Source organism: Lutjanus erythropterus, chromosome 1 (genome assembly GCF_056507025.1).
Source record: "Lutjanus erythropterus isolate fLutEry1 chromosome 1, fLutEry1.hap2, whole genome shotgun sequence".
Lineage (NCBI taxonomy): Eukaryota > Metazoa > Chordata > Actinopteri > Lutjaniformes > Lutjanidae > Lutjanus > Lutjanus erythropterus.
In genome coordinates, this window is record NC_139317.1 from 21,454,889 (window position 1) to 21,481,745 (window position 26,857).

The 26,857-nt window shown below is 38.3% G+C and overlaps 2 protein-coding genes across 3 annotated transcripts; one reads left to right on the forward strand and one right to left on the reverse strand.

Moving 5' to 3' along the window:
- Positions 1-8,964: 8,964 nt before the first annotated feature.
- Positions 8,965-12,988, reverse strand: calca (calcitonin/calcitonin-related polypeptide, alpha). 2 transcript variants are annotated; one of them, XM_084716748.1, is made up of 5 exons: positions 12,681-12,988; positions 12,160-12,248; positions 11,215-11,346; positions 9,796-9,977; positions 8,965-9,455 (listed from the first exon to the last, which is right to left on the reverse strand). In XM_084716748.1, exons 1-4 carry the CDS (start codon positions 12,789-12,791, stop codon positions 9,815-9,817), a joined length of 495 nt encoding a protein of 164 aa, XP_084572874.1. In that variant the 5' UTR covers positions 12,792-12,988; the 3' UTR covers positions 8,965-9,455; positions 9,796-9,814. The 2 variants fall into 2 exon arrangements, with proteins under 2 accessions (XP_084572874.1, XP_084572868.1); XM_084716742.1 differs by lacking the exons at positions 8,965-9,455; positions 9,796-9,977 and adding an exon at positions 10,191-10,697 and having other exon boundaries at positions 12,681-12,968.
- A 7,561-nt stretch (positions 12,989-20,549) lies between these two features.
- cyp2r1 (cytochrome P450, family 2, subfamily R, polypeptide 1) lies at positions 20,550-26,751 on the forward strand. The gene is made up of 5 exons (XM_084716689.1): positions 20,550-21,069; positions 22,444-22,585; positions 22,685-23,317; positions 23,427-23,756; positions 25,731-26,751. Exons 1-5 carry the CDS (start codon positions 20,833-20,835, stop codon positions 25,946-25,948), a joined length of 1,560 nt encoding a protein of 519 aa, XP_084572815.1. The 5' UTR covers positions 20,550-20,832; the 3' UTR covers positions 25,949-26,751.
- Positions 26,752-26,857: the final 106 nt, after the last annotated feature.

The window sequence follows — 26,857 nt, forward strand, 5'->3', positions numbered from 1 at the left end:
AATGTTTTTTTTTCTGTAAAAAGAATAACAGAGCCCTAAAAGTAAATGTGAGCATAAAGCTCTGATGGGGTTATTTTTCTCTCTGAATTTAATGCTATGCACAAAGTTCATTTTGAAATCTTGAAAGTCTCTGTAAAAAATCCAACTAGAGGGTTTCTAGATCAAATACAAAAGTTTCATTACCACAGACATGTAGGAAGCCAAATTAGGCCCTGAAATTACATTAAATTAAACCCAGCAGACTTGGTTGCAGTGTTCACCGTAGCGCATTATGAATATAATATGAAAGCGTTGTATTATTGAAAAGGCTCTTCAAGCTGGCAGAATGTGTTTTTGGAATAAGAAATACTTATTGGTATGTGTATGGTATGGTGTGGTGTATGGTAACATAGGCAGCCTCACTGACAGAATGAACGCTTAAATTAAGATCGGCACGTTATTGATTCACTGATAGATAGATAGATGAATGTCCACAAAAAAGCAGTTATATGTGAAAAGGTTTAGAGAACAAAGCTAAAATCAGACTGGTAGCAGAGGGGATTAGTGAACATTAGAATACATAAATCCAATGGCCCTAACTACAGCCTGTATGCAGGTATGCACCTGTGATTGGATCAGCATGGTTCTAAATTAAAACAACTGGAAACTGTGGGATTTTCTATCTGCCTGAGCCCATGCATCAGAGTATATTAACCTCCACTGTCCCGGCAGCTCTACGTCCTTAAAATTTAGTTCAATGTCAAAAAAAGTATTTATTATTATTACCACTAAGAATCAGTCATGTACATCTAGCACAAGATTTTACATACTCTCACCACACATATCCATCCACATGGTGGCATTGCAGCACAAAGAGAAGCAGATTGTGAGTTTTGATTTAATGCCCTTGTGTGAACTGCATTTAGTGTGTTATCATAACATTACTGGTGTTAAATGTTTTATGAGATACAAAGAAGCAAACAATATGGTGAAATTCAATTTAACATAGTTATAAATGCAAAACTGCTCAATAGGTAACACATGAGGAGAAATTACATTGAAGTTTAACCATTTCAAAAGGTGTAGTGATGACAGGAACTTTTGGGCTAAAATGTTCCAAACTAGAGGGTATCTGGTTTGACCCCTGGACTGGAGCTTCTTGTCACTCCTTTATACCACCCTTGAACAAGGAACTTAACTACTCCAGTGGAGATGCTTAGTGACAATCAAATAAGACTGTTGTTACCTTCCAGGAAGGGCTTCAGACTAACTTTTTTCACCACCATCCCAGACCCATCATGAAAAACAACTTTAACCATACCAAAATGAATGTGGACTGTCTCAAAAACAAAATGATGTTTCTTTCCTTTGTTACTATCATATATAGTTGTCAGTTGCTGGTGGAATAATAAGAGGACTAATCAGAGGACTGCTGCACAAGTTTTGTCCTCCCTTCATGACTGCACTTGCTTCCCTGTCATTAGGGTCACTGGCATTGTTGTCAAAGTGTACCAAGTGTCGTGTTAAGTTACTGGCGATAAAACCCCAAATGAAAACATTTCCTGATTGTGCTGCTTTATAATTAAAGTGTTTAAATAACAAAACAACAGGCGACTTTTATTGTGAAGAATTTAAGGGAACTGCATGTTTACTCCAGAGACATATATGACTGGTTTATCTACCGCTTTACAACTGCTAGACTTGAGTTTCCTCCAGCTCGTCTTCAAATAAACACACACCTCAAGCGGGTGGCCCTGTTGTAATGGAAACGCAAACCCCTGCCATACTGGGTTGATGGGCCAAGTCAAACCGAGTCAAGCCAGGACAGCTTACTTGTATGGAAAAGGACCGTAATATATGGCAACACATTATTATAGCCTTATAGTTTTACAGGCTTAGTTTAAGAACTGTTTTTATATCTCTTTACACCTGTTCTGTTTGTGTCAGTTCATTCACTACATTTTCCTATTCAAGATTCTGTCTCTTGACTTCCATTTAAAGCCTTGTTGCCATATATCAGTCAGTTAATGCTTTTTTTCCATTATGTAGCAAGGGCATCATTTGTTTTATTTTTTTATTTGACAAGGACAATGCACAGCTACTTAACTGTACCAGAGTTGGCTTTCAGCTAATTTACATTAATTTACAGTCAAAAATTTTAGTGGGATTGGTCTGCTTAACTGAACAAAGTAACAGATTTCTTGGCAACCTCCTGGAAACGATCCCCACAATGATGAGCCACACACTAGACTGAGACAAGGGACCTGCACAAATACAGGAATCTGATGGTCACTTTGTTAACATCCAGCATAACGGCTGCGCCATCGGTCCTGGAGCAAACCAAATGCATTTTTTCCCACCCCAACCTACACACTACAAGACACAGTATTAACAGGACTGATTATAATCCACATTATATCTGAGTTAACTACTAAATTTTATAATACAGATCTAAACATCACCAAATTGGTCAATTAGACTGACCAATAATCAATAATATATTGAAATGCTTTAGCTTGTACACTCTCACACAGCCAGGTCTGGCAAGTTGGCTCGCTTTACTATGTCATTTTCTAAACAACAGGTGTGTAACGATTCACTCCTGCATCCGCTGCATCGGACTGTAATGTATAAGATACTTGTGCATCAGTTCAGACGGCCTGTATCAATAAAAAGCTGAACATGAATCAGAAACAAATAGATGCAGCACTAGCATATTGATGCATCTTCATTAGGACTAGGGATGCGCGCGATTAGTCGACTATGCGATTAAACGTCCGCACCCACGCTAGTCGGCACCAGTCGGCACTGTCAGCCAGCAGCCCCTCTTGCCCAGCGCGTATGCCCCGATCGCCCTGGCAACCCCGGATGTTTATATCAGCAAAGTCGGACAGATGAATGTAGACTGTGACAGAATAAGCTGATATATATTCACTCGACTGGAGAAACATGCCCACATTAAGCACATCCACGTATATAAACCTGTAAGCGGAACTGCTGCTGCTGCTGCTGCTACTAGCACTGCTAACATTATCCACACTGTGTGTCAGGCTCACTCACTCTTTATATGGTCATCTTACTGCAAAAATACTAATATTTTCAACAGTTTTAAAGTTTGCTCACAGATTCTCATTTAGGCTACAGTATCTCATTTACACATGACTCATAATAAGATAAACACCACTGTAATGTCCCCTTCTCTCTGTCTCTCCTGTTACTATATTTAGTAAAACTATCAGGATTTCTTTTTGCAACCAACAGCACTTTACAAATGTAGCATTAGCAGAGTCAAAATGCAAACACTGGCACATTGTATTGTCTTGTATTGCATCATATTGAATTGAATCGAATCAAACTGAATCGTTGGATATTTAAAAATTTCTAAGATGTATCGTATCATTGAACATGTATCTAGATACGTATCGAATCGGTCTCAGTCAGTGAGATACACACCCCTTCTAAGCAATAGTCATATGTACATATAAAAACCTCATTCATCCCAGAAGTGTACCAAGGAAGATCTCTGTTAATTCCAAACTCATTTTCTATTGTTATCAAGACAACGGGACACTGTAAGTCTCAAGCCCTGTTTCAGGAGTAAATGTTGGTGATAATGTGTGAAACAGGGTGCTCCTGTAAGAAATTGCTCAACATATTAAAAAAATGAACAAAGTGCAACACATCAACTCCAGGAAAAAGCTGGAAGTAAAAGGCTGAGACTCTGGGAAGAGTCCAGCAGGAACAAGTTTTTCCAAAAGAGTGCAGGCTATGAGATGGGTCATCAATTTAACTTTTGTGTGTCAAAATTACAAAATCCTGAAGGTAAAATTGCACAATTTGTACACAATTTAAAATCACTGCCATGAAGAAGCACCTTCAACATCTCAGTTTCTATACAGGGCAAGTGGTGTTTGGAGATATTAAGGATTCCATGTCAAAGGACTTAGTTTTGCCTTCTCTCCTGTGATGGGAGCTAAAACTTCTCTATTCTCTCATATGTACAGAAAAGTTTTGCGCCAAACAACCAGCTGGCACACACCAAAAGTCTGTGATCCTGTGCCGAATAAGAAAAATAAGATATTGCCACTCTGATTGACTCTCAATTTGTCATCCAGATGGTGATGAGGCAAAAATGACAGATGCTTGTCCCCAGACACTCAAGGAGATCTGGCATCTCAAAGAGCTCCTCTGAGGCTCTCATCTAACTCAAACAGCAGCCCTCATCTCCTTCATTAGCACTGTCTGGGAGTGTGCACATGGCTGCTCACATTCAAAAGTAGCCCCAGTCTCCTTTGTCTAACCAACTTAAATGTGTGTTGTCGGTCAACACTCAGGGGAGAGAGTGACAAATTTTTAACACCCTTCTTTTGAACACCTTCCAACCCTTTAAATCCCTCTAACTTACTTTATATCAAGCAATAATAATCACAAGACACTGGTAGAAGAGTGAGAACTAGTAAGTCTACTTCTGTAGTTAAATGTTACTCAGTCAGTTTCTTTGCTTGACTCAAAACATTGGATAAAAAGAGGAAAGTCTGAGTAGTGATGTACAATAAAGGTCTGAAACCAGGTTCTATGATGGAGTCTGCATTTACAAGGTATGTGTCTTAGCACACTGAACAGGCAGGATGTCTTTCAGCTAGGCCTAAATGTTCAAATTTACAAGCAAATGAATAGCCAAAGAGAATTTTTGTTTTGTATTGACTGCCAGGCACCAAAATGGTCTATAAACTATACAAGCTATATATCAATGCCTACAATCAGCCCACAACCATTTTGAAAAAAGATCTAATTGCAATATGTTGTAATTGCGTTATGCTATGAATATGAATGATCATTTTTACATAATTACAGTAATTTTTATTGAAAAACATATTACAAAGATATTTTGTTTATTGAGTAGAATATGACGTGTAAACCTGGACGTCGCTGCACTACAACAATACTTAATTTAAAATTGTATTTTGACACACATTTTGCCTTTGACACGTGATTTGAAAATTGCAGCAGGCCATACTGCAACTTCAAACAGAATTTTGATTAATTATTCAGCCCTAATTTAAATACATTTAAAGCCTAAAATAAGTCTGCAGTTGGATAATACCAGCTAGACCAGGTTTCAGGTGATCATATCAATGACACTCTGTCACTGTTAATAATAAATATAGACAATGACTATGAGGACACTTCAGTAAACAAGCTGTTCAACAATCAAAAAAGTATACAAATGTGACAAATACACATGTGACACTGAAAGTGGCCAAACTTTCGAGTTAAGTTTAAAGTTTAAAGTTGTGAAACATCCTAAGTTGGTTGACTGTTCACCTTAAATGGACATACTTGTGATTTTACAAGACTTCTCCCAATAAATCACATTTATATTGAGGTGTCCCATCGATCTCAACCACCAACTTCAGCATTCCTCTATATTTTGGTCAACATCTAATTTAAATTAGGCTATTTAAACAGAAACTAATGCACACTTTACTATGTATTTTTGTTGCTGATATTCCAAGCTTTAAAAGGGCATTCTCCCTGAAGAGACACTAAAATGGAGTCAAACAACTGGTAGAACAAGCATGTCAATTAGTGGAGAATAGCAGGCATGAAGCTCAAGGTCTGTTAGACAGGAACTCTAGAGAAATAGTGACAATACTCAAGGGGGCTGTTAGGACTATAACAAATGGTTCCTGGGGATATCCTCTGTTCTGCAGAGAAAGGTCAGACTAACTGTTGCTATAAGAGAATGACTGCAAAAGTGGAGGACCAGATGTTACTAAGAGAGAGCAAAACTTAACTTATTTATTTGGTATGCTGTTGATTATATTCTAACAAGATGTCTAGAAACATAAAACGTCATTATACAACCACACAATCATAATCTATCGAGTTATACAATTCTAATATTGCAATAAACTAATATCTTTTTAAGATCAAGTTAGTATCTAATCTGTACAACATTAGAAAAACTTTACAGTGGCTTGCAGTGGGCATACTGTATTTTTATGTGCTGTTTTGGCAAATCAGGAGAGACACACAAAATAAAAACAAACAACTTTGTATGGAGGGTATCAAATGACTTCATTTCTATTGAAAAAAGTCCAATATAAATAATATAAGTCCAACATTTCCTAATTTTTCTTCCACTCTGCTCAGTTTCTCTGTCATTTCTGTTTTTTTCACACAGCCAAAGCTCACAGATCATGTACATCACCACATCTGACCATCCTCTCTGCCATACTAACTATTTTGCAATCCTCCACACTTCACCATTTAAAATGTAAAAGTCACAGGCTATCTGAAATAGTTGACTGAATGTTCACATTATATTTCACCAGAATTTACAGCAGTGACATTTTTCATCCTCTACAGTACAATGTGCAAATAACAGTCTGTTGTCACTTTGGACCCTCACTAAGAAACTACACCCTAATATCTGAGTTAAAAACCTGAATGAATGAATGAATAGATAGATAGATAGATAGATAGATAGATAGATAGATAGATAGATAGATAGATAGATAAAATAAAATAAAATAAAATAAAATAAAAAATTATTATCGCCACAGGGAACTCAACCCTCAGCTGCCAGGATGAAAGTCCTGTAGTGAAACTGTTCATTCTCCACAACTGTTTCCAGCATTTTACAAAGGCGCCGTGTTAAGAGTGTAATCTGTAAAATATTTTGAGTAGTACTGTTATAATGTATTTCAACTTGATATCTCCATATTAAAGTAATTTTGCCATTTTTAGATGAAGTTGGGGTATTTTTTTCATCACTTTATACAGAGCATGCATTTCTTATATATTTGGATGCTGCATTTTTAGCTTGGGATACTGAGAGAAAAAGTGTGTTCAATATAGCACCATTTTATTCCTATTTGGTAATAAGTCAAATCAATCACAAATACACAAATACTGTAGTAAGCACCTGCTGCCAACAACATGCTCGTTGCCACATAAAACTTTAGATTAGTTGTCAACATTTACAAAAAACAAACAATATTGTTGATAAACGGTCAGCAATGTTTATCAGTGGAAAAACATGAATAATCTCAGTTATAATGTTCACCCATAACCGTGCAGATAACAACTGCTGCACAAGTAGACATACACAGACACACACCTGGCCTTACTAGACAGCAAGAGCAAAACCAGCAGCGCTAGTTTTCAGCATGTTCACGTTCACATCACAGTAATACAAAGTGTAAAACAAAAACGACTTACTTTAACTCCCTCAGGTCAGGTGAATTAGTTACAGGACAGTCGAGGCATCGTGCTCTTTCTTCATCTCTTCAGTAACTTCTAGCCCCTCTTGTATTAAAGTTCTCACTAAAGGGCGCCATTCTTCTGATAGTCAATCTCCAAGTTCCTCATTAAAAACGTTACAGCGTTAACTATCATCGACAAGCAGTGCATCCATAGTTGGCGCCTCTGGAAACCAAGGTAAGCGTCTTCCCTTCTTATCCAAGGACATTTTGTTTCAAAGTTAGCGCCGGTCCTAACTAACGCTAGCTAGTGACGATAACTAGCTTGACGTAGCAGTTTGACGAAGTAGCATGCTAACATCATTCTCAGGTGTTGTTTTTTTTTTTTTTTGTTTTTTTTTTTGTTCAACGTCCATTTTGGCAGAATTTGAACGAATATTGTTCCTGCCGACCCATTTTTAACTTAGCACCACTGTGTACTGTGTGAAAAGCTTTTCAGCAAAACTAAATTGCCTGATTTACGTTCATTAACGGTAGTGCAGCAGGGAGCCTAAGCCCCGCCCCCTCACCTACCGAGCGTCTGCAAACTAGGAAACACCTGCGTTTTTACACGTCAAGACTGCGGCTGCAACTAACGGTTATTTTCAAAGTCGATTGATCGGTCTGTTATTTTCTTCATTAATCAATTAATAGTAATTCATTTTAAAATGTCAGAAAATTGTGAAAAATGGCGATCATTGTTTCCCAAAGCGCGAGATGGTGTCCTCAAATGTCTTGTTTTACTCACAAACCAGATATATTCAGTTTACTGCCCTAAAAGAATGAAGAAACCAACAAATATTCACTTCCCCTTAAATAAAATCCTCAAACTGATTAATCGATTATCAAATAGTTGGCAGTTAATTTAATTATTGATTAATAATAGATTAAATGATTGATCATTGCAGCTAGATTTGGAAATTTGAGGTTAAAAAGCTGCAAAAGAACTCCTGCACCATGTGTAAAGGGACTTTTAATTTTCCATTGGTGTGAGATTTTGTAAAATCTGCCGCCAGATCAATTTGCATTATTGTAAAGTGGGGTACTTTTGTAAAATAATGCCCAAAACAGCCTCTCTACTTGGAGGTCAGAGAGAAGCAATAGAAAGCACATTGCCATGTTTTAAATGTGTCTTTATTATAACACAAACATAAAAACTTTATTAGCAACCAACTAATAGTGTGATGCTGCAGGAGAATCTAAACATATCCCCTTCTAGTTTGCTCTATGTATTTTTATATATACCTTCAGCCATTCTAACCAATTAGTCAAAGAGGGAACTACGAAAACATCACATATTTAACCTTGTTTTATGATGATAAATAAATGTTATGTCTCTTGTAACTATTTAAGAAACATGTTCTTGAGAGAGGCTCCATATCAAATGAGAACGCAGTAACTTCTTGTAACCACTAGAGGGCAGAATGAGGCAGGTACAGAAAGAAAACCTTTTCAAATGTCAGTGGCGTGTTTACCAGTGTATCTCCAACAAAATAAGTTTACAACTCCTAAGAATGATTCCTTAAAGAAATACCCCATAATCACGTTTGGAGATGGTCCATCTATGTATGTATGTATGTCTGTAATGAATGCAATGAGTCTCGATTTTCCCTGCACATCTTGTTTTTCATACATTTTCATACATTTTGTGCACCTTTCTGAAATGGATTGATGGTGCTGTTGGAGAGTTCACTACAGTTTACACCTTACATCACACAGACAAACAAAAATTCAGTAAGACATGAAAGCATAATGTAGCTAAAATACAATTTATTCCTGCTTTTAATTGACAATTATTACAATATACTTAGAATCATAAGTACATTTTTCATACTTGCAATGTGTACTACAATGATATGTAATGAGGTGTTTTACATCAAGGCACAAGACAGCCACAGTTGTTGAAAGTTTTGTAAGTGCAGACGTACAGTACAAGACTTCAGTTCAACGAACTGTACTGCAAACACAGGTCAGAAGTGCAGCAACAGAGAAAAAAAAATCCATTCTCACCCCTCTTAAAATAACTTCTCGGTTACCTTATGACGATGACACCAATGCTAGTTATTTCTCTGTTTTTAAGCACAGGCTAATAATGAATACTGACAGCTCTCCGGTGGCAGTCTGAAAGCAAGAGATCAGTCAGTGTTTGTGAAGAATATATGCTCTCGTTTCCAAGTGTTTGTGGGTAGATGATGATGCAGTTTTGTCACTCAGAGGAAGCACTTGGACCTAGAGAGCCAAAGAGAGGAGAGAAAACCAAAACATAAGTTCAACTTTGTTTTGAGAGCCACGGGGAAATCCTGAAAAGTTTCAGATTCAGAGGATATTATGATTGGGCATTTGGCTTTATGTCATAGACTGACAATAGAGAGCAACAAGAAATATCGACAGAGACACATGGAGATCAAAGTTGAGGCTGACAGTCCTCAGCAGCAGCTGCTAGTTCAACACCCACCTGTGGCCCTTTGCTGTGCGCCTCCCCCTCACTCTCTACCCTTTTTCCTGTCTGCTGTTTAGCTGTCACTGTCAAATAAAAACAGAAACAGCCCCAAAAAATAATCTGACTGACCTTGTGTCTAATCTGTTGCTCACACAGGGCCGCGCCGCTTCCGTCTGCCAAATGCCTGGGCGCCCACGTTGGTGGGAACGTAGTTGCTGTGTCCCAGTCCTCCTGACCGACTCAGGAAGTCAGCCAAGCGGTGGGTTACGCAGGTGGCTGTGTTGCATGCCCGCTTCTGTGCTGTTGTATTACTTATAAGAATGGAAAGACAGTGAACAGTTTATTATGATCAGACATTTACATGACAGATTGAATAATATTGTCAACAACAAAAAAACACAATGGAAATGTAAAGGGAAATATTCCACTAATTGTGCATTATAAACGGCTATGCTTACCCTTCTCTCCTTTAATTTTTTTATTCAGTGAGTATGTTTTCAATCTTGAATGAATTAAAAACAGACTCCATGTAAAAGGTGAATTTATTATAGAAGAAACATAATTGCCATGAAGAGAAAAGTGATTTAACATAAACATAAATTTTAGCCGTTCTTACATTTTATTCTATGGTAGAGAACTGCCTAATTAACGTGATTTTTGTAGCTGTTCAAAGTCTTTGTCATAAATCTGACGTCCACCAGTGGAAAATTACAAAGCAAGGATGTTTCTTTGAAGTCAGTCAGACAAATAGGATCCACATGCATCAGCGGTTGTGTGAATGGATCAAGCTGGATGAACAAGCAAACATTAACTCAGACAGACAGAACAATAGATGGGCTAAAAACTCCGAATTTCAATTGTATGAGTCGCCGTAGTTTTCGTATTGGTCAGATAGACTTCGTCTCTTGCCCGGCGTCCCTGCTCCCACGTCGGTGCGCGGATAGGTTTGCAGTTTGTGAATATCCTGGGAGAGTTTTCCCAGCACACACGTGCTTAAGCCGGTGCAGCGCTTAGACATGGGTCTATCCAAGCTGTTTGAGACAGAGACAAACATGCAAAAACAGGCTTACAGTAACAGTGACATGCAGATAATTATTAATAACATGCATGATGTTTTTCTGAAATGTCATGCATTTAGAGAAAAAAAAAACTGTGTTAAATTAACATTTTAAATGCATGCTGACAGATCCAACAGGCATATGAAGAAATCATGTCATATATATATCATATCTTTACAAAATATTGTAGTTGAGTTGCCATGCTATTGGTCAGTCTCATTTTCTGCCATGTCTATCATGCAGGGTGCATCATTTACTGTGATACTGAATGCATGAATGATTGAATGAATGAATGAATAACTGCAGTGCATGCATTATGGTATTATGACAGAGAGTAGATTTACATGAATTTCACTGTGTACCTTAATAATTAATAAACACCAAAGTTGCAGCTGTTGGGCTCATGAACAAAAGAGTTATATCTTGTTTTTCTGATAAAAAAATGATCATTATGAGAGTTAACAATACCTAAAAATATTAAAAGCCATACCTATTTCCATCAGCTGTTTGGTGGTCTTGCTCATCTGAAGTTATCTGCTTGAACTCCTTGATCGCTCTGAGTAAAATTTGCGCATCATCATTCGATAGTGTGATTCCATCTGACATGGACTCCTTACTAGTTCTGAAAACACAATATATAATCAGTTAGGTGGATTTCTCCAGTTCTGTCACAATATTGCTATAAATGGTACCTATATATTGGTATAATATTTCTAATTTTAAATTAACAGGAAGTTACATTTTTATATTTATAAGAATACTATCATTACTGCTAACATTGATAATTAATACTATCATCGTGCAACTACAACAAAATTGCAGTTGCATCATCCTCAAATCAGGCTTTGTTTTAAGATCCACCCATATTTACAAATACTTAATAGATAGAAATAAAATATCTTAACAATAAATGTTAGAGAAAGTACAAAAATAAGCAATATAGAGTACAAAAACGCAACAATAAAAATACAATAAAGGATCTGAGTAATTGAAAGTTACAGAAAGTACAAAACTATGCAATATAAAGCATGAAAATACAATTAACAATAAAAAATTAAATAATTGTAATTATAAGTATAAATAATTAAATAATATTAAACTGCAGTAAAATACAAGTAGATACAAGTAGTCAGATGCAAAAGCATTCAGCAGCAAAATACAATATAAGGTGTAATGTGACAGATATAGAAAGATGGTCTATTTGGGTGATGATGACGTGTGATTATATTGCACATAGTGGTTTTAAGACTAGGGATGAAATGAGTTCAACATTCAAATTCAACTCATTTTAGGCCATTTTATATTTATAATCAAATATATTTGATGAGTTACGCTGAAAAGGAAATTTTTTCAGAAGAAAATAACCTAAAAAATGTTGCACAATTTACAAGGTAAATGTATTTTATACTTTTAGGAATAAAGACACAACTCTCACCTGGACGGAGCTGCCTGCGAGACGTACATCTGACAGATGATCAGCGCATAGGCAAGAAGGAGCGTCCAGATTTTCATTATCATGATTCCCTGTGGGAAAAGACACAATGGAAAGTTTTTAAATGCATTTTGTGTGACCTGTGCCCACAACATTTTACACCATTACATTTTTTTTTCTTCTCTTCTACTGCATGCGTTCACAGCTACATGAATCCTCTCTGTCTGTCATTCTCTCTCACACTCCCTCACTGTTAGAGCCGCTGAAGTTGCAGAGGCAGATAGAAGAGTTATTGGTGACATACTGGCACAGCAGCTGTGTACATTAGCAGAATTGTCTGTAGTCTACTATAGATAGTATAACGTCGAGCTGTATGTACTACCTACTGTTAGGAACCAGTATTGGCAAGTATACTAAGTCCTCACCTTCTCCAAAAACCACATCAATCTATCAGATATTTAACAGTGACAGCATAATTTGCATCCAAAAAACAAAAGACAGCAGCAGTTTAAATCTATACTCACCATGAGATAATAGATCTTCTGGTAATGAAGAATTAAATGATATACTTGCTTGTGAATCTGCTGAACACTCCCCACAGTCCAGGGTTTTATATATGTACCCCATGTGTACATATATTAACTGTGTGAGCACTTGATCGTAGTCTATTGGCCCGTCAAACGTTTTACCTCAAACTGCTAGCCAATCAGAAGTCCTGCGTCACTTACAGCAAGCCAATAAAATAGCCTGTACGGTAATGACATCAATGTATGGTTACAAATGTGTTTAATTCACAAAAAACCTGCAGGATGTTTGAATCATTTGGCAGCGTCATCATCAGACTAAGTGGGACTTTAAAACAATGAGTAAGAAAAATCTTCCTGAGAGTCGGTGTCTCATGGTCTCGAGAACTAATATGGTTTGTGTATTAGGACCCACCTAATGTAAATTCCCTGATACTAAAGGGCGCATAATCATGATGGTCAGAGAATTTAAACTTAGTTCATCAGTGTTTCTGTCATTTCACCTTAAAGTGGGCAAGATGAGCAGTGCTGCAGTAAATGAGAGCTATAGGTTTCAGTGCTGTTCTCACACACAGAGTGGACAAAGAAATTAGAAATACTGAAACAAGATTTCACCACATATATAAAGATACTGAATGTTCACAAGTGAGTCATGTTTCATTAAATTGCAAATTGCCAGTTAGCAAAGGGACAGTTCACCCCAAAATAATAATAATAATAAAAAAAAAAATACAGAAAAAAAAAATAAATATTTTTCCTCTTACCTGCAGTTCTGTTTATCCATTTAGACTGTTTGGGTGCGTGGCTTAGTTTTGGACATATCGGCCATAGAAATGTCTGTCTGCTCTCCAGTATGGTGGAGAGCACTCAGCTTGTGGTGAGTGAAGTAGGACCTACTTTCCTTTTACTGCGGAAAAGGAAAGAGTCCTTCATGAAACTGCTCACAATAAGCTCTGTGGATTATCTTGAGTAATTTGGCCATGATTTCCAAAAAGAGACATTGTTTTAAAAAAAAAAAATGTGTGTTATTTTCTTTTCTTTAGGCCTTAATCTCTACACCAATATTTCCAGACCTCTGCAAGTCAAACCAAAACAGACTGTATGAATTAATAGCACTACAGTTAAAAGGAACAATATGTATTTTGGATTTGGGGTCAACTATCCTTTTAAACAGAGAGAAGTTGTGACAATCATGACACCAGTTTTGTAGCAACGAACAAAGTTGCCCCTAAACAGCCAAACAGCTGTTGTTGCACTCTGTGGCAAGGGGACCAGGCTCGCACGCCAAGTGCAGACAAAGATCTCATCAAGAAAACATCTTTTCTCCCAATAGGCGCTTCAGAGAGAGTTGCTAAATAACACAAAACTACAGCCTCAACAAAAACAGAACTGAATCATCACTGAATCTTGGTGGCAGTTTCTGAAGCACAGAGTGCAAAGTAGATTTTAAATTCCTATATCTCTGCAACAACAAGTTTAATATCTGATTTAACCGACAGAACAGTTTTGATCCTGTTCATTTTCATAATTTACATACAGTTAAAATATAAAATATTGCCTTTCTGACAGGAGAATAGCAGCACAGCGAGATCACCCGTGCATAAACTAAACCTTTCCACAGAATTCAGTAGTGTCCATCCGGTTGCTCCGAGCTAATTACTGGGCTGTTGGTCTCTGGCCATGTTCTAATTCCCCTTATGTAACAATATTGAATGATGTATCACAAAGCATCCTGCCTCTCAGTAATTTTTTGCGTCACAAGGAAACTCATTAGTGTGGATGAGCCCTATAGTACTATTGAACAGACCTGCAGGCTCTATACCAGAGGCACTAAATTAGTCTCCAAAAGCTCCCCGTGATAAAAGAAACTGCTCATGGACGACTAAAGAAATTCCAGTTATGCACACACTATTATTCGTGTTAATTGTCTTGATCTCATTTGAGTAACTTGTCAAAAAAATTTAAAAAGGAAATGATGTGCACATTATATTTATTTGGGACACTAGTGTTAACAATCTAACCATCTCTCAACCTCTTCCTCCTGACATTTAACAAGTCAAAATCCACCTATTCTATGCAAAAGAAAATTCTCTCATTCTCTCAGTGTTTGGACTCCCAGGCCTCAATTCACCCCTGTCGGCTCTGACCAGGGACATCAGTCGAGGCAGAGAAATGACATTCCAAGGGGAAAAGTTTATTGTCAAGAATGCAATTAGCTCACACTGTTCGCATCCCCTAATGTTAGGCATGAATTGGCCTGGAAAATTAATTGCAACACAGGAGAGCATTCATGACAGAGGGCAGCGTTATGCTCACTGCGGTGCTCATCAGTGACAGTCTCAGCTGAGTCAGTGTGACTGTGTCTTCTCCCAAAGAGAAGCAGCACCATTCTTGGCTGGGACTCAACTAAAAGCCCCAAAGAGAATTTCCTTCAAAGCTCTCTCATATTTGCACTTTGGACTATTTGAATAGGCAACAAGTAGGGCTGCACAATATGGTAAAAAAAAAACAAAAAAACAAAACAATATTTTGGAATTGGAGCACGTAAATGGATCATTGGTTATTTTATTTTATTTTTTTTTCGTCTTTTGAGGCTCCAGGCTCGTGATGATTCCAAAATGATAAATTGAACAGAGGCCATTAGCATGCACAGATTAACCTTGAATATGTCTTATAAAGAAACATAGAGAACCTTAATAAAATGGGAAGAGGAACCCAACGAATTTGCATTATGAGACAAAAGCCTCTTTTTGTTGTGAAACTTTAACAAAGTTTTACAATTATGTTTGGGGAAAGAAGCAGTCTAAGCAGGCAGAGAACTACGTTAAACGGAGTACCAGAATAGCACTGTGCTACCTGATCTGCATGAATACCTCAGTATGACCACTCAACTCACGTCAGCACAAGCTGATTCATTTGGAGCCACAAAACGAAAATGCCAATGTGGCTCCATTTGCATTACTGTCAGCTTTTGGCATTAAACACTTGCCAGATTGCCAGCAAGAAGTGCATCTTTTTCACTACAACACTTACAACACAAGTTACCAAATCCACCGATCGTGACCTGGTGGAGATAGCGATTATCAGCTGCCCCTTAGTTTGCCTTAATACGTGTCAACAGTTAGTTAAAGAGTGCTTAAGTTGGCATGAGTGGATACCATTTACCTACAAACTCATCTGAATCTTCTCTTTAGTGTTCACCACCATCACCATCATACAGTTAAAGATCCCCCTCAAAAAATATTTATAGTTGAAAAAAGCCAACCACGCAACAGGACACAAGGTACATACGGTGTAATGAGGTGCATGATGGATCTAAATCGAACATACTAACAGTAAGATAGCAGTTTTTGAGATTAGTAATGCATAAAGAATCAAGTTTTTAATGTGAAAATAAAGTAATTAGCAGTGGGTTTGTTGGCTAGATGATCCCTGAACTTACACTGAAAGTGGTCAAAGAATGGAGACAGCTGAGAAATGACATGGTTGAGAGGAACTTTTTGTCCAGTTTATGGGAAATTATGTTTGGCTTCATTGCAATGATCAGAACAAACAGTAATGTAGTGCAACTGTGTGGAAAACCCCTAATGGATGTGAAGTGCCTGAAAACAGTTTGCAGATTGGTTTCTGCCTTCAAGAAGAACATAAAGTTACCATTGAGGCTTATGGAATTGTAAACACGAAGTCAAGTATCCATTAGCAAAGACTTCCACCTGCTGCTCTCCATTAGAAAGCCAACCAAACCTTACCTAACATTTAAACACCTGGCCGGTAGTTGCACAGGGATTGCATGACCTCTCGATGTTCCTGCCACTGTCATTATGTTGTTAGGAAAAAGAGTTCCTGGACAGCATTAGTATTACCAGGGAAGGTCAGTAATGAGATTTTCCTCATGCACTTGATAATTCCGGTCATCCAGATGGTAAATAATTTACTGTAGAAGTACAGTAGTCGAGGGACCCAACCAATGGAAAATGCCACACAGTACAGAAAAACAGGAAGAACGCGGTATTACAATGTAAAGATTAGTGCTGTTCTACCACTTGATACTGCATCAAATCCGACAGAGGACAGGAATAAAAGTACCCCAGGGAAGAGTTAGGGTTGACAATACTGTGCACCTCAAGACCAGGGGCAGATCAACTGTATCAGTGAATGAGGGGTAACAATTACCCACCTCTGTATTTACCACTACACCCCTGCTTATGACAGTATAGATTTATCACAGATATTTCCATACCATTGCATATGGTTGTGCCTCCTCCTTTAATATCTTTGGTGACTATTGTGGTAAATGTTGCAGTGAAAAACTGTTTTTTGTTTTTATGATTTTTGCATCAATGTGATGAAATACCTTAATTTTTCAGTTATTTCATTTGCTGGATTAGCCTGGGGGATTCCTGCAGGTACAGAATATATGTACATATATTATCAGGTTAATTTACCAATGTGACCTGTTGATTATTTCCAGTTATATATGTATGGCCTCTCATCATTACAAACCATTTGCCTAATGAAGGTCTAGCACTGAAACATTATTCGAGTTTGATGATGTGCCGGAGCTTACTTGATCCACTCATCCCTCTCCTACACAACTGTCTAATGAAAGAGATGTGCAAACTATTCTTTTGTTCATATTATATGTTTTATAAACTCTTTTATATTGTCTCGTAATAGCAGTCTTACTTTTGTGAATTAATTTGAAATAACTCTGGCTCTGTTTTGTTTTGTTTTTTCTGAATTGATGCAGTTACAAAATGTGGCTGACGTTAACCACCTGGACACACTTGTCACTGGTGTTTTGATTAACCCAACCACTAACAAGATAATGCAATAGCGAGAACAAGTTTATTAGATTAAATCTGACAGATGTGTTTAACGCTTCCAGAAGAGCTTTTGAGTCTGCGGAGCAGGCAGGAAGCAAAGAAGCAATTTGCAAGAATGTCCTCATTAGGTAGCCCTAACAAATCTGAATGATTGGGAGAGGTCTGTAGAGGCCATTTGAGACATCTAAGGAAAAAAAGCTTAGCAGCTGCCTCAGCAGGAAGGAACGGCTGGATAAACAACTTCACGTCTAATAAGGAGCCAGTCATGATGAACTGATCACACAGCAAAGTGGGGAGCATGGTTTTACACAAGCGCAAATTGTTTCTAGTTTAAAATCCTATTAACAAGATGATCATATTTACCTGGGTTAACCACTGCAAGCTCTGTTCATCCATTCATCACTTCCATCTAGAAAGGAAAGGAAAGAAAAACTATTTAAATAAATACATAGTGCTATTTGTCTCTTAGTAACAGGGATTATTTCAAATACTTTGGCACACATTTTCACATCAGGTCTGTGTTTATTGATTTGTCAGATTTATTTGTCTTGAAAACAAACACTGTCCTACGGTCTTACATGGGTGTTGATACCCATTTTTAGAACATCAACACACGCTCCTGCACTGTCTGGATGCGTTCAGGTTGTAGCCAACAAGCTTGAAAAATCTCACTCAAATATGCAAGTGTGGAATGTGGTGCCTGCCGTAACCTCTGACCTCTAAACGCAGACCATGTCCCAACCTTTAACATGAGGGGGTGAAGGAACCTACAGCAGCTTACTGGGGCAAAGTTTATTTGCTCAAACACAAAACAGGGTAACACAAAAGTGAGGTTTAGTGGGACTTATCAATCACTGACACACAAAAGAGGCACTATGACATTTGGATATTTGTCTGTCTAAAACAGTTATATGTTGTGCATTTTAAGATACTGATGTGGGAGTCAATTGATGCGATAATTTCAATAAAAATCATATGAATTAAAGGTCCAGTGTGTAAGATTTACAGGGATTTATTAGCAGAACATGGCAGAAGTGGAACATAATATTCACAGCTATGTTTTCACTGGTGTATAATCAGCTGAAAATAAGAATCATTATGTTTTCGTCACCTTAGAATGAACTATTAATATGGATGCAGGACCCTACCATGGAGGATGTTTCTACAATAGCCCAAAACAGACAAACCAAACACTTTTGCTGCCATCAGAGGTTCTCCCAGGGGCATGTGCAGACTTTTAGAAACTAGGTGGACATTAACTTATTATAGAAAATATAAGTACATTCACTACAGTGAAAATCATACAGAAAGCAAAAACAAACTCTTACAGTTTCTTGTTGTGTGATTGTGACTTTTTGTCTGTTAAATCCCTTGCTATAATTCACATCTTTGATCTTTGAAAGCTTATTGGTAAAATAATGGATGTACCTTTACTCCAAGAGGACAATGATAATATCTCTGAGTATACGTACATTAGTATACGGAGCTTACATGCAGTATATTGTGGCAGTCATACTTCCAGGCTTCTCCATACAGGAGCACGGTGGGTGAAGTCAGGTGATCGGGGTGATGATGCTCTGCTGAGCTGACTGCCCATGGCACTACTACCTGGTCATAGTCCGACTTTCTGTCATTATGTTCTCATTGTTGTTGTTTTGGTTTTGTTCTTGTTTTTCTTTTTGTTTATTTGTGAACCCTTTTTATTTCAATGTTTTTTTTGTTTTGTTTTTTGTGCTCTGTCTTCATCATTCACAACTAGTTTACTGGACATTTAATTTGGCCAATGACAATGCTTCCTAGAAATACTAAACATAAATGTTGTTAACATACTAAACATTTAGATAAAGTATCATGTATATCCATGATCCCTACTTACCTAAATAAGCAATACTTATAATCAGCAATACTCAATACTATAAAATATACAGTATAATGTGAACAACCAGAAACCTATGTCTAGAACCAGTCCATAAACTTTTTAGTCAGCTACCTGAAGTGCATAGATTATTGAACTTTTGGGCCCATAGTGCAGCTGTTTGGCTGTATAAACATTTAAAAGCAATGCATAGACTCAAAAATCAACTATCTTTTTGATATATTTAAAAACAGCAACAGACACTTCTTACATACAGAATCAGCAGCAATTGAAAACTCACTTAAAATGTGCAAAACCTGTTTTTGAACTCAAATGAGCAACTGCACATTCCATGTAGCTCCCTACTAGGAAAGATGTTTCCAAACTGTGTGTAGTTGTGTCTGGTTTCCTTGAAACAATCGGTGGATCATGTGTCCAGTATGGTGGCTGACAAGGGCAAACGCACTGCATATACAAAAACAAGTTGCATATACAGAAATAAGTTGCATATATAGAAATAAGTTGCATATATAGAAATAAGTTGCATATACAGAAATAAGTTGCATATAAGAAAACAAATGCAAATGGTAAATTCTGCATATCCAGTCACAGAGCGGAAGTGCTCCAGGCCTCTAGGGGCAGTGCTGAGATTCCACCCCAGAGACAGACTATGGATGTATGAAGGTATGTTATGGAGCAGATGAGGGAGTGAAATTAAATTAAGAAAAAAGTTATAGTTGGTGAGAAGTGGGAGAGGCCACACAAAAAGGTATGTTTTTTTTTCGTTTTTTTTTTTCTTTCTGTCTTTTTTGTTTTGTTTTTGCTCTTTCATAATACTGTAAAAGATTGATGCCAAAGGGCCTTTCTGTATTTGCACCGTTTTCCTTTTGCATGTGTTTTCCTATTTGCAGTGCCTCTCTGTACTTGCCGCGCGTTTGCCCTTGTCGGCCACCGTAGTGGAGGGGTCCGGTGGTTCAATCCTCCCCCGACTGTAATACGATATATTCAGACTAAATCCTGCACAATTGTCCGATGTCAAAGCTGTCTGTGCAGCACAAGTGTGAAGTGCGTCTCTGCACGTTGGACTGAGCCAAACCAAGTTTAAAACACATTTTACAACTTTAATGCCACAGCATTTTTAATAATAGCTTTGAAGAACTTCAGTGTGTGTGTGTGTGTGTGTGTGTGTGTGTGTCTGTGTGTATTAATGCGTGCTGTCCTCTCTGTGTGTTAATTAAAAGCAGCCAAAAACTCAACCTAATAACCACCAGACTGATGCGGATTATTGAACAGGAGCAGAACAAAGTTCACCAGCAGTTGACTCTGACTTTTTTCTGGCCAATCTTAGCCTAAGAGGCGGGGGATAGAAAATGTGCAAGATGATACATATGTGCTTCAGTTACTCTGAGGAGAAGCCGAAGTCAGCAGAGGAAGTCCAGCAGGGAAGAGAGGCTTTATTTTTGGGGGTAAGATGGTTTCAATTAAATGTCCGTGTCTGGTGCCGGTGTCCCGGGCTCAGGCTCTGCTCGGTGCGCTCTGCTTGGCTGTCGCCTTTGTCGCCTTCCTGCTGGTTCGCCAGCTCGTCAAGCAGAGGAGACCCCCGGGCTTTCCTCCTGGTCCATCTCCCATCCCTGTGATAGGAAACATTCTGTCTCTGGCCACCGAGCCGCACGTCTTCCTCAAGAAGCAGAGTGAAGTTCACGGACAGGTAATGACACAGCCGACAGCTCATTTTATCACCGCGATGCTTTTTTTTTTTTTTTTTAAGTCAGTAGCCTGCAGACACTGGCCCTGCACGAGAGCTACCAGACTGACACATGCACACACAGTCAGACACACACCAGGAAACTGTTATGAAACGAACAATAGAGACGCGCCCTGACATTTGCCGGCGGTGTCCAACATTCGCTGTCAGTTGAATAACTGGCGAATACGGAGCTGCCAAAATCAAAGCCTCCTCCCAAAAAATGCATTTATGGTTACAGACCTTTTTGGTAATAAATTATGACTACTTTTTAAAGATAAATATATTTTATGTGCAGAGTTTGATATATGTGTAGATGGAGAGATGCCCTTATCTGTTAAATATCTTGTTAAATAGAGCCTGACCGATATTATCAGCCCGATATTAGCCTGTCACAGCTATATTGGTCTATATTAGTGTTGACATATATGTTATACACCTGTATGAAGATAATGCAGATGTTTTTTATTTGTTAGCTTTATAGGTTAACTATATTTTATCTTTTTTTTCTTAATTCAGTTTAAATATATACATGTATCTTGTGTGTATAGTTGTTTGTAATTATTAATGATAGTGGTAAATGTTTACTGTTTTAGTACTCCAATATCATTTTGGATAACAAAGTTTATTGTTAAATTTTAAAATATCCAACCTTCATTAGAGTCTGGCTAAGACAGGTGGATGCCAATTCTAATATTAGGAAGTAAAAAAATTCTGATATCAACATATTGGTCGCTATCCTTTATGCAGAATATAACATACCAAGTAGAAAATATATAAATAAACACACATTTTGCAGTGATCCTTCCAATGTGGTTTTCAAACAGTTGTAGCAAAGACGTGTTGGAACTTTATTATCCAAAATGACATCAGGGTAGCGAAACAGTAAACTTTAACAGATAATTATTAACAACTATAAATATTTTTTTACAATATATATATATGTATATATATATATATATATATATATTATATATATATATATATATATATATATATATATATATATATATATATGCTGATATGGATATAGACTGTGATAGGGCAATTTTGTGATAATATTGGTCAGCTGATATATCAGTCAGTATCTATCTCTGATTGGCATCAGCCCCAAATATCCAGTGTCAGCCGGGCCCTGCTGTTAAATATCAGGGACGTTTATTTTAACTCATCCTCTGTCTTCTTGCTCAGAGGTGATACATGGACAAAATGTTGCAACATGCTTGTAATTCTGGTACAAATCTCACATTCCTTGAAGAATGCATTCATTTGCATAAAAACAAATTGTGCAGAGAACAAAAGGAGTCCAGTGCTCATGTTCCAATGGTTGCCTTTCAGATTTTCAGTATTGACCTGGGAGGCATCTTGACTGTGGTGTTAAATGGATACGACTGTGTCAGGGAATGCCTTTACCATCAGAGCGAGGTCTTCGCTGATCGCCCGTCGCTGCCTTTATTCAAGAAAATGACCAAAATGGGTGGTAAGATACTGTGATCAGATCGCAATGCATATGTTTTCTAATGCATCAGTGTGTGGCTGAAATGATGAGTGACTAATCTCTTCTGTTTCATATCCAAAGGGCTCCTCAATTGCAAATATGGCAAAGGCTGGATTGAACACAGAAAGTTGGCTTGCAACTCTTTCCGATACTTTGGCAGCGGCCAGAGAATGTTTGAGAGGAAGATCTCAGAGGAGTGCATGTTCTTCGTTGACGCCATAGACAAACACAAGGGAAAGCCCTTCAATCCCAAACACCTGGTGACCAATGCCGTGTCCAACATCACCAACCTGATCATTTTTGGACAGCGTTTCACTTACGACGACCACAACTTCCAGCACATGATCGAGATATTCAGTGAGAACGTGGAGCTGGCAGTGAGCTGCTGGGCTCTTCTCTACAACGCCTTCCCTTGGATCGAGTATGTGCCCTTTGGAAAACACCAGAAGCTGTTCCGCAATGCTGCAGAGGTGTATGACTTCTTACTGCAAGTTATAAAAGGGTTTTCACAAGGCAGGGTGCCGCATGTGCCTCGCCACTATGTTGACGCCTATTTGGATGAGTTGGAGCAGAGCACAGGAGACCCTAGTTCCTCTTATTCCTATGAGAACCTCATCTATTCAGTGGGTGAGCTCATTATAGCTGGCACCGAGACCACGACTAACACCCTGCGCTGGGCCATGCTCTACATGGCCCTCTACCCCAACATACAAGGTCAGTTAGAGAACATTTCATCCACATCTGTTGGTAGTGTTTGCTCTGAATTTAAAGGTGATTTAATGTTATGCATGAATTAATGCCTGATGGTATTTTCTCCACAAAGAGAGGGTGCACAGGGAGATCGACAGCGTGCTGGCCAATGGGAGGGCACCGACTTTGGAGGACAAACAGAAGATGCCCTATGTGGAGGCTGTTCTGCACGAGGTCCTTCGCTTTTGCAACATTGTCCCACTCGGTATCTTCCGTGCCACCTCCCAGGATGCAAACGTCAACGGGTACACGATTCCCAAAGGCACCATGGTGATCACCAACCTCTACTCGGTGCATTTTGATGAGAAGTACTGGAACGATCCGGGGGTTTTCTCGCCACAGAGGTTCCTTGACAGCAATGGCAACTTTGTGAGGCATGAGGCCTTCCTGCCATTCTCATTAGGTTAGTCTCTTTATGTTTCTCTTCAGTTCAGCACAACCCAGTCAAATTACTGTGGCTGCAGTCATTAACAAAACACTTACCAGTCAGTGGGCTTTTTTCCCACAAATTCTTTTCATGAATCACATTTAAAAATCTAGAATATTTCATCAATTATTTCAGGCTCTCTAATCAGTGACACTGGCAGGTAATTACAGTATGTTCCTAATCTTTTGACCACTCAGAGCACTTAACACTACAAGGAAACATTCATCCCATTCACACACATTCATACACTCATTCATTCATCTGCCAATCTGCTTATCAGCTCATCAACCTGCTCAGTTTGATACAGGTAAGGCAGAAGAGTGGAGGATGCTACTTTCAACTTTATGTTATCCAACCACATCTGTTAGTAGACGAGCGAATTAATCTTTTTAAACTAGATTCTGACCCAGCTGACTGGATGCTGGACGTCCTGACTGTTGCTTTTCAGTATGTGAGAGTAAACAGCTCCTTATTTCAGTCAGCTGCACTCTCACACTGGTTCTTCTCAGGGCTGCCGTCCTTCAGGACTGGCCCTAGGATTTTGGTGGCCCTAAACAAGATGACAAAACACTCCCAGCACAACCACCAATTCACACACACTGTTCATACCTGAATGAACACACACACACATACTTTGTTCATCAGCTATGTTACCCACCAAAATGATTTTAACCTGGAAAACTGGCTGAAAACTTGCTATTTCCTTGCTAGTTAACCTGCGTTACCATGGCTACACACTGAGTTATTAAAGCAAGCAACACCATACATATAATTAACACCATACAAAGTGTGAGGACCAGGCCTGGAATTTCATCACTTTAGGAGAAAAGCCACTTTGGTGTGGCCTTTGTGAGAGCACAAAGAGCGAGCAACAGAGAAAGTTGCACCAGTCATGTGGCCCCCCCGTAACAATTGTGGCCCTGAACAGCCATGTGGAGTGTTTATGCTGGTTCTGTCGTCCCTCTCCAGTATTATACACCTTTTATATTAATGGCTGTCGCAGCAAAGATATAAAAATATACATTCTTAAATATACAGTTAAAGTAATTATATGTTTTAAGTCTTCTTCAAGGTCTGTGCTTGATGAATTTGTATCTTGGTAGGATGAGGACTTCCTCCAATGAAATGTGTCAAAAACTGAAGATATGATAATCAGCTTTGCTAGATAGACTAGAAGAGATCTTTCTCCAAGTCCTGTACTAATCACCATAAAAGGTGCTGGCACTGAGTTGATGGATAGCTATAAATATCTGGGTATTGGTGTTGATAGCAAACTGTGATTTGAATCTCATGTTGTGGTCTTTTAATGTCTCCTCACAGATGATGACTCTCTTTTATAAAAGTTTTATTGAACTTGTTTTTTTCTTGTAAACTCGTTAAAGTTGGTAGTAAGATTTCAGCTTACACACCTGTATAACAAGCAGGTGTTTAGGTGGTTGGTTGAGGGCACCAGTTATGAGGACCAAGAGACACACAGTGTCTTTTGTCTCCACTGACATATATATATATATGATAGACAGTAGATAGTATTTAACTGTTGTAGACTGCTTATTTGCATAAGTTGCCTAGATTTTTTTTCTTTGGCTATATCATATTGGTCATAGCATCCTTGAATTCTCCAAATTCAAAACAAATATAGGAATAAAAAGATAAATATGCAACTTACATTTATGATTTTCATTTTGGTCAAGGTCTTGCAATGTGCATTATCGAAAAAATTCCTGTTCTCATATAGTCTTCATCACGTCACAGACCATGAGAAAGAGCCCCTTGTGTACTCCATCATCCAGCATCCACACTTAAATTCATTTTTTTTCTTCTGCATTGTTTGTGTTCCCCAGTGTCTTAGCCTGTGTTTCTGAGGACTTGAATCAGTTCTCCAGATGTTGTGCCTGTGTGTTTGTGTATGATAGTGGCTTGAATCTAAATCAAAGAATCTTCTTTCTTTAGGGAGGCGTCACTGCTTGGGAGAACAGCTGGCCAGGATGGAGATGTTCCTCTTTTTCACCACTTTGTTGCAGAGGTTTCATCTTCAGTTCCCTCCTGGAGCCATTCCCTCCGTCACTCCCAAACTGGGCATGACCTTACAGCCCAAACCGTACTCCATCTGTGCTGTCCGCCGGCAGCAGAAAAGTCCCTGCTCTGGAGACACTCCTAATTACAAATAGGCAAGTAGGCATTTATTACAGCTTGTTCAGCTGTTCAAGCAAGAATTTTGCACAGCAACACAACCATAATGGTGCATGAAACTGTATCATTCTGGATTGTAAAGTCCAGTTTTTCCAAAGGACTTCCAGCGGCAAAAGTAGCTCTTCACATATGGACATGTGAGCCCGTTTATTCATGTACTATCGAATTCTTTTACTGAGCAATATGCATGTTTGCACAATCCTTTTAAGCAGCAGGAGAGGTGAAAGACTCTGCAATGAAAGGACTTCCTGGGAACACACTTGTCCTATTGATTTAGTTCTCTAGCTCAGAGCTGATCTGAGCCCAGACAATATCTATGAACCTTGGTGCAGTGACAATGGGTTAGGTAAATGTCAATGATTGATAGTTAAGTACACCTATGATGGTTCATAGCCCTGCCTTCTCAGGACAGCTTCAGGTCAGACAAATGCCACCGCTGGATAGTACGTGGGGATGAAAATCGGACTTTCCAAGAAAGTTTTGAACATTGGAGCTGGGCATGGTCCAGGACTTACGTCATCTGGACTGACTGTGACCACATCCCCAGGGATAGCGCTTTATGGAAAATCTGTCTCTTGGAAAGCAAATGCAACCCTGGTGGATTTCTGGAAACTGACTATGCAACACCAGTTTCTACTAAATGGTGCTTATCAGTACTAACAAAGTACTACATTTGTGTTTGAGGTTGATGTTTGTTTTTTGCAATACTTGTGATATTGTGAGTTTTTTTGTGTATTCATAAAAGTCTTTCTTAAAACTTGTCCTGTCTTCTTTTCGCCACTGCTAAAATGCTAAAAAAAAAAAAAAAAAAAAAAAAAAAGATCGGACACAGCCTATTGAGTCTGTGTCATGAGATTATTAATTAGAATAACCTGTAAACTGTGTTT

Bases quoted from the DNA above. Each gene is read 5' to 3' on its own strand.
- calca (XM_084716742.1), bottom strand. From the start codon at position 12,791: ATGTACACATGGGGTACATATATAAAACCCTGGACTGTGGGGAGTGTT. The intron at 12,249-12,680 runs GTGAGTATAGAT...CTTTTCCCACAG, and splicing joins AGAAGATCTATTATCTCATG to GGAATCATGATAATGAAAAT. The intron at 10,698-11,214 runs GTATGGCTTTTA...TGTCTCAAACAG, and splicing joins CAAACAGCTGATGGAAATAG to CTTGGATAGACCCATGTCTA.
- cyp2r1 (XM_084716689.1), top strand. From the start codon at position 20,833: ATGGTTTCAATTAAATGTCCGTGTCTGGTGCCGGTGTCCCGGGCTCAG. The intron at 21,070-22,443 runs GTAATGACACAG...GTTGCCTTTCAG, and splicing joins AGAGTGAAGTTCACGGACAG to ATTTTCAGTATTGACCTGGG. The intron at 23,757-25,730 runs GTTAGTCTCTTT...TTCTTTCTTTAG, and splicing joins CTTCCTGCCATTCTCATTAG to GGAGGCGTCACTGCTTGGGA.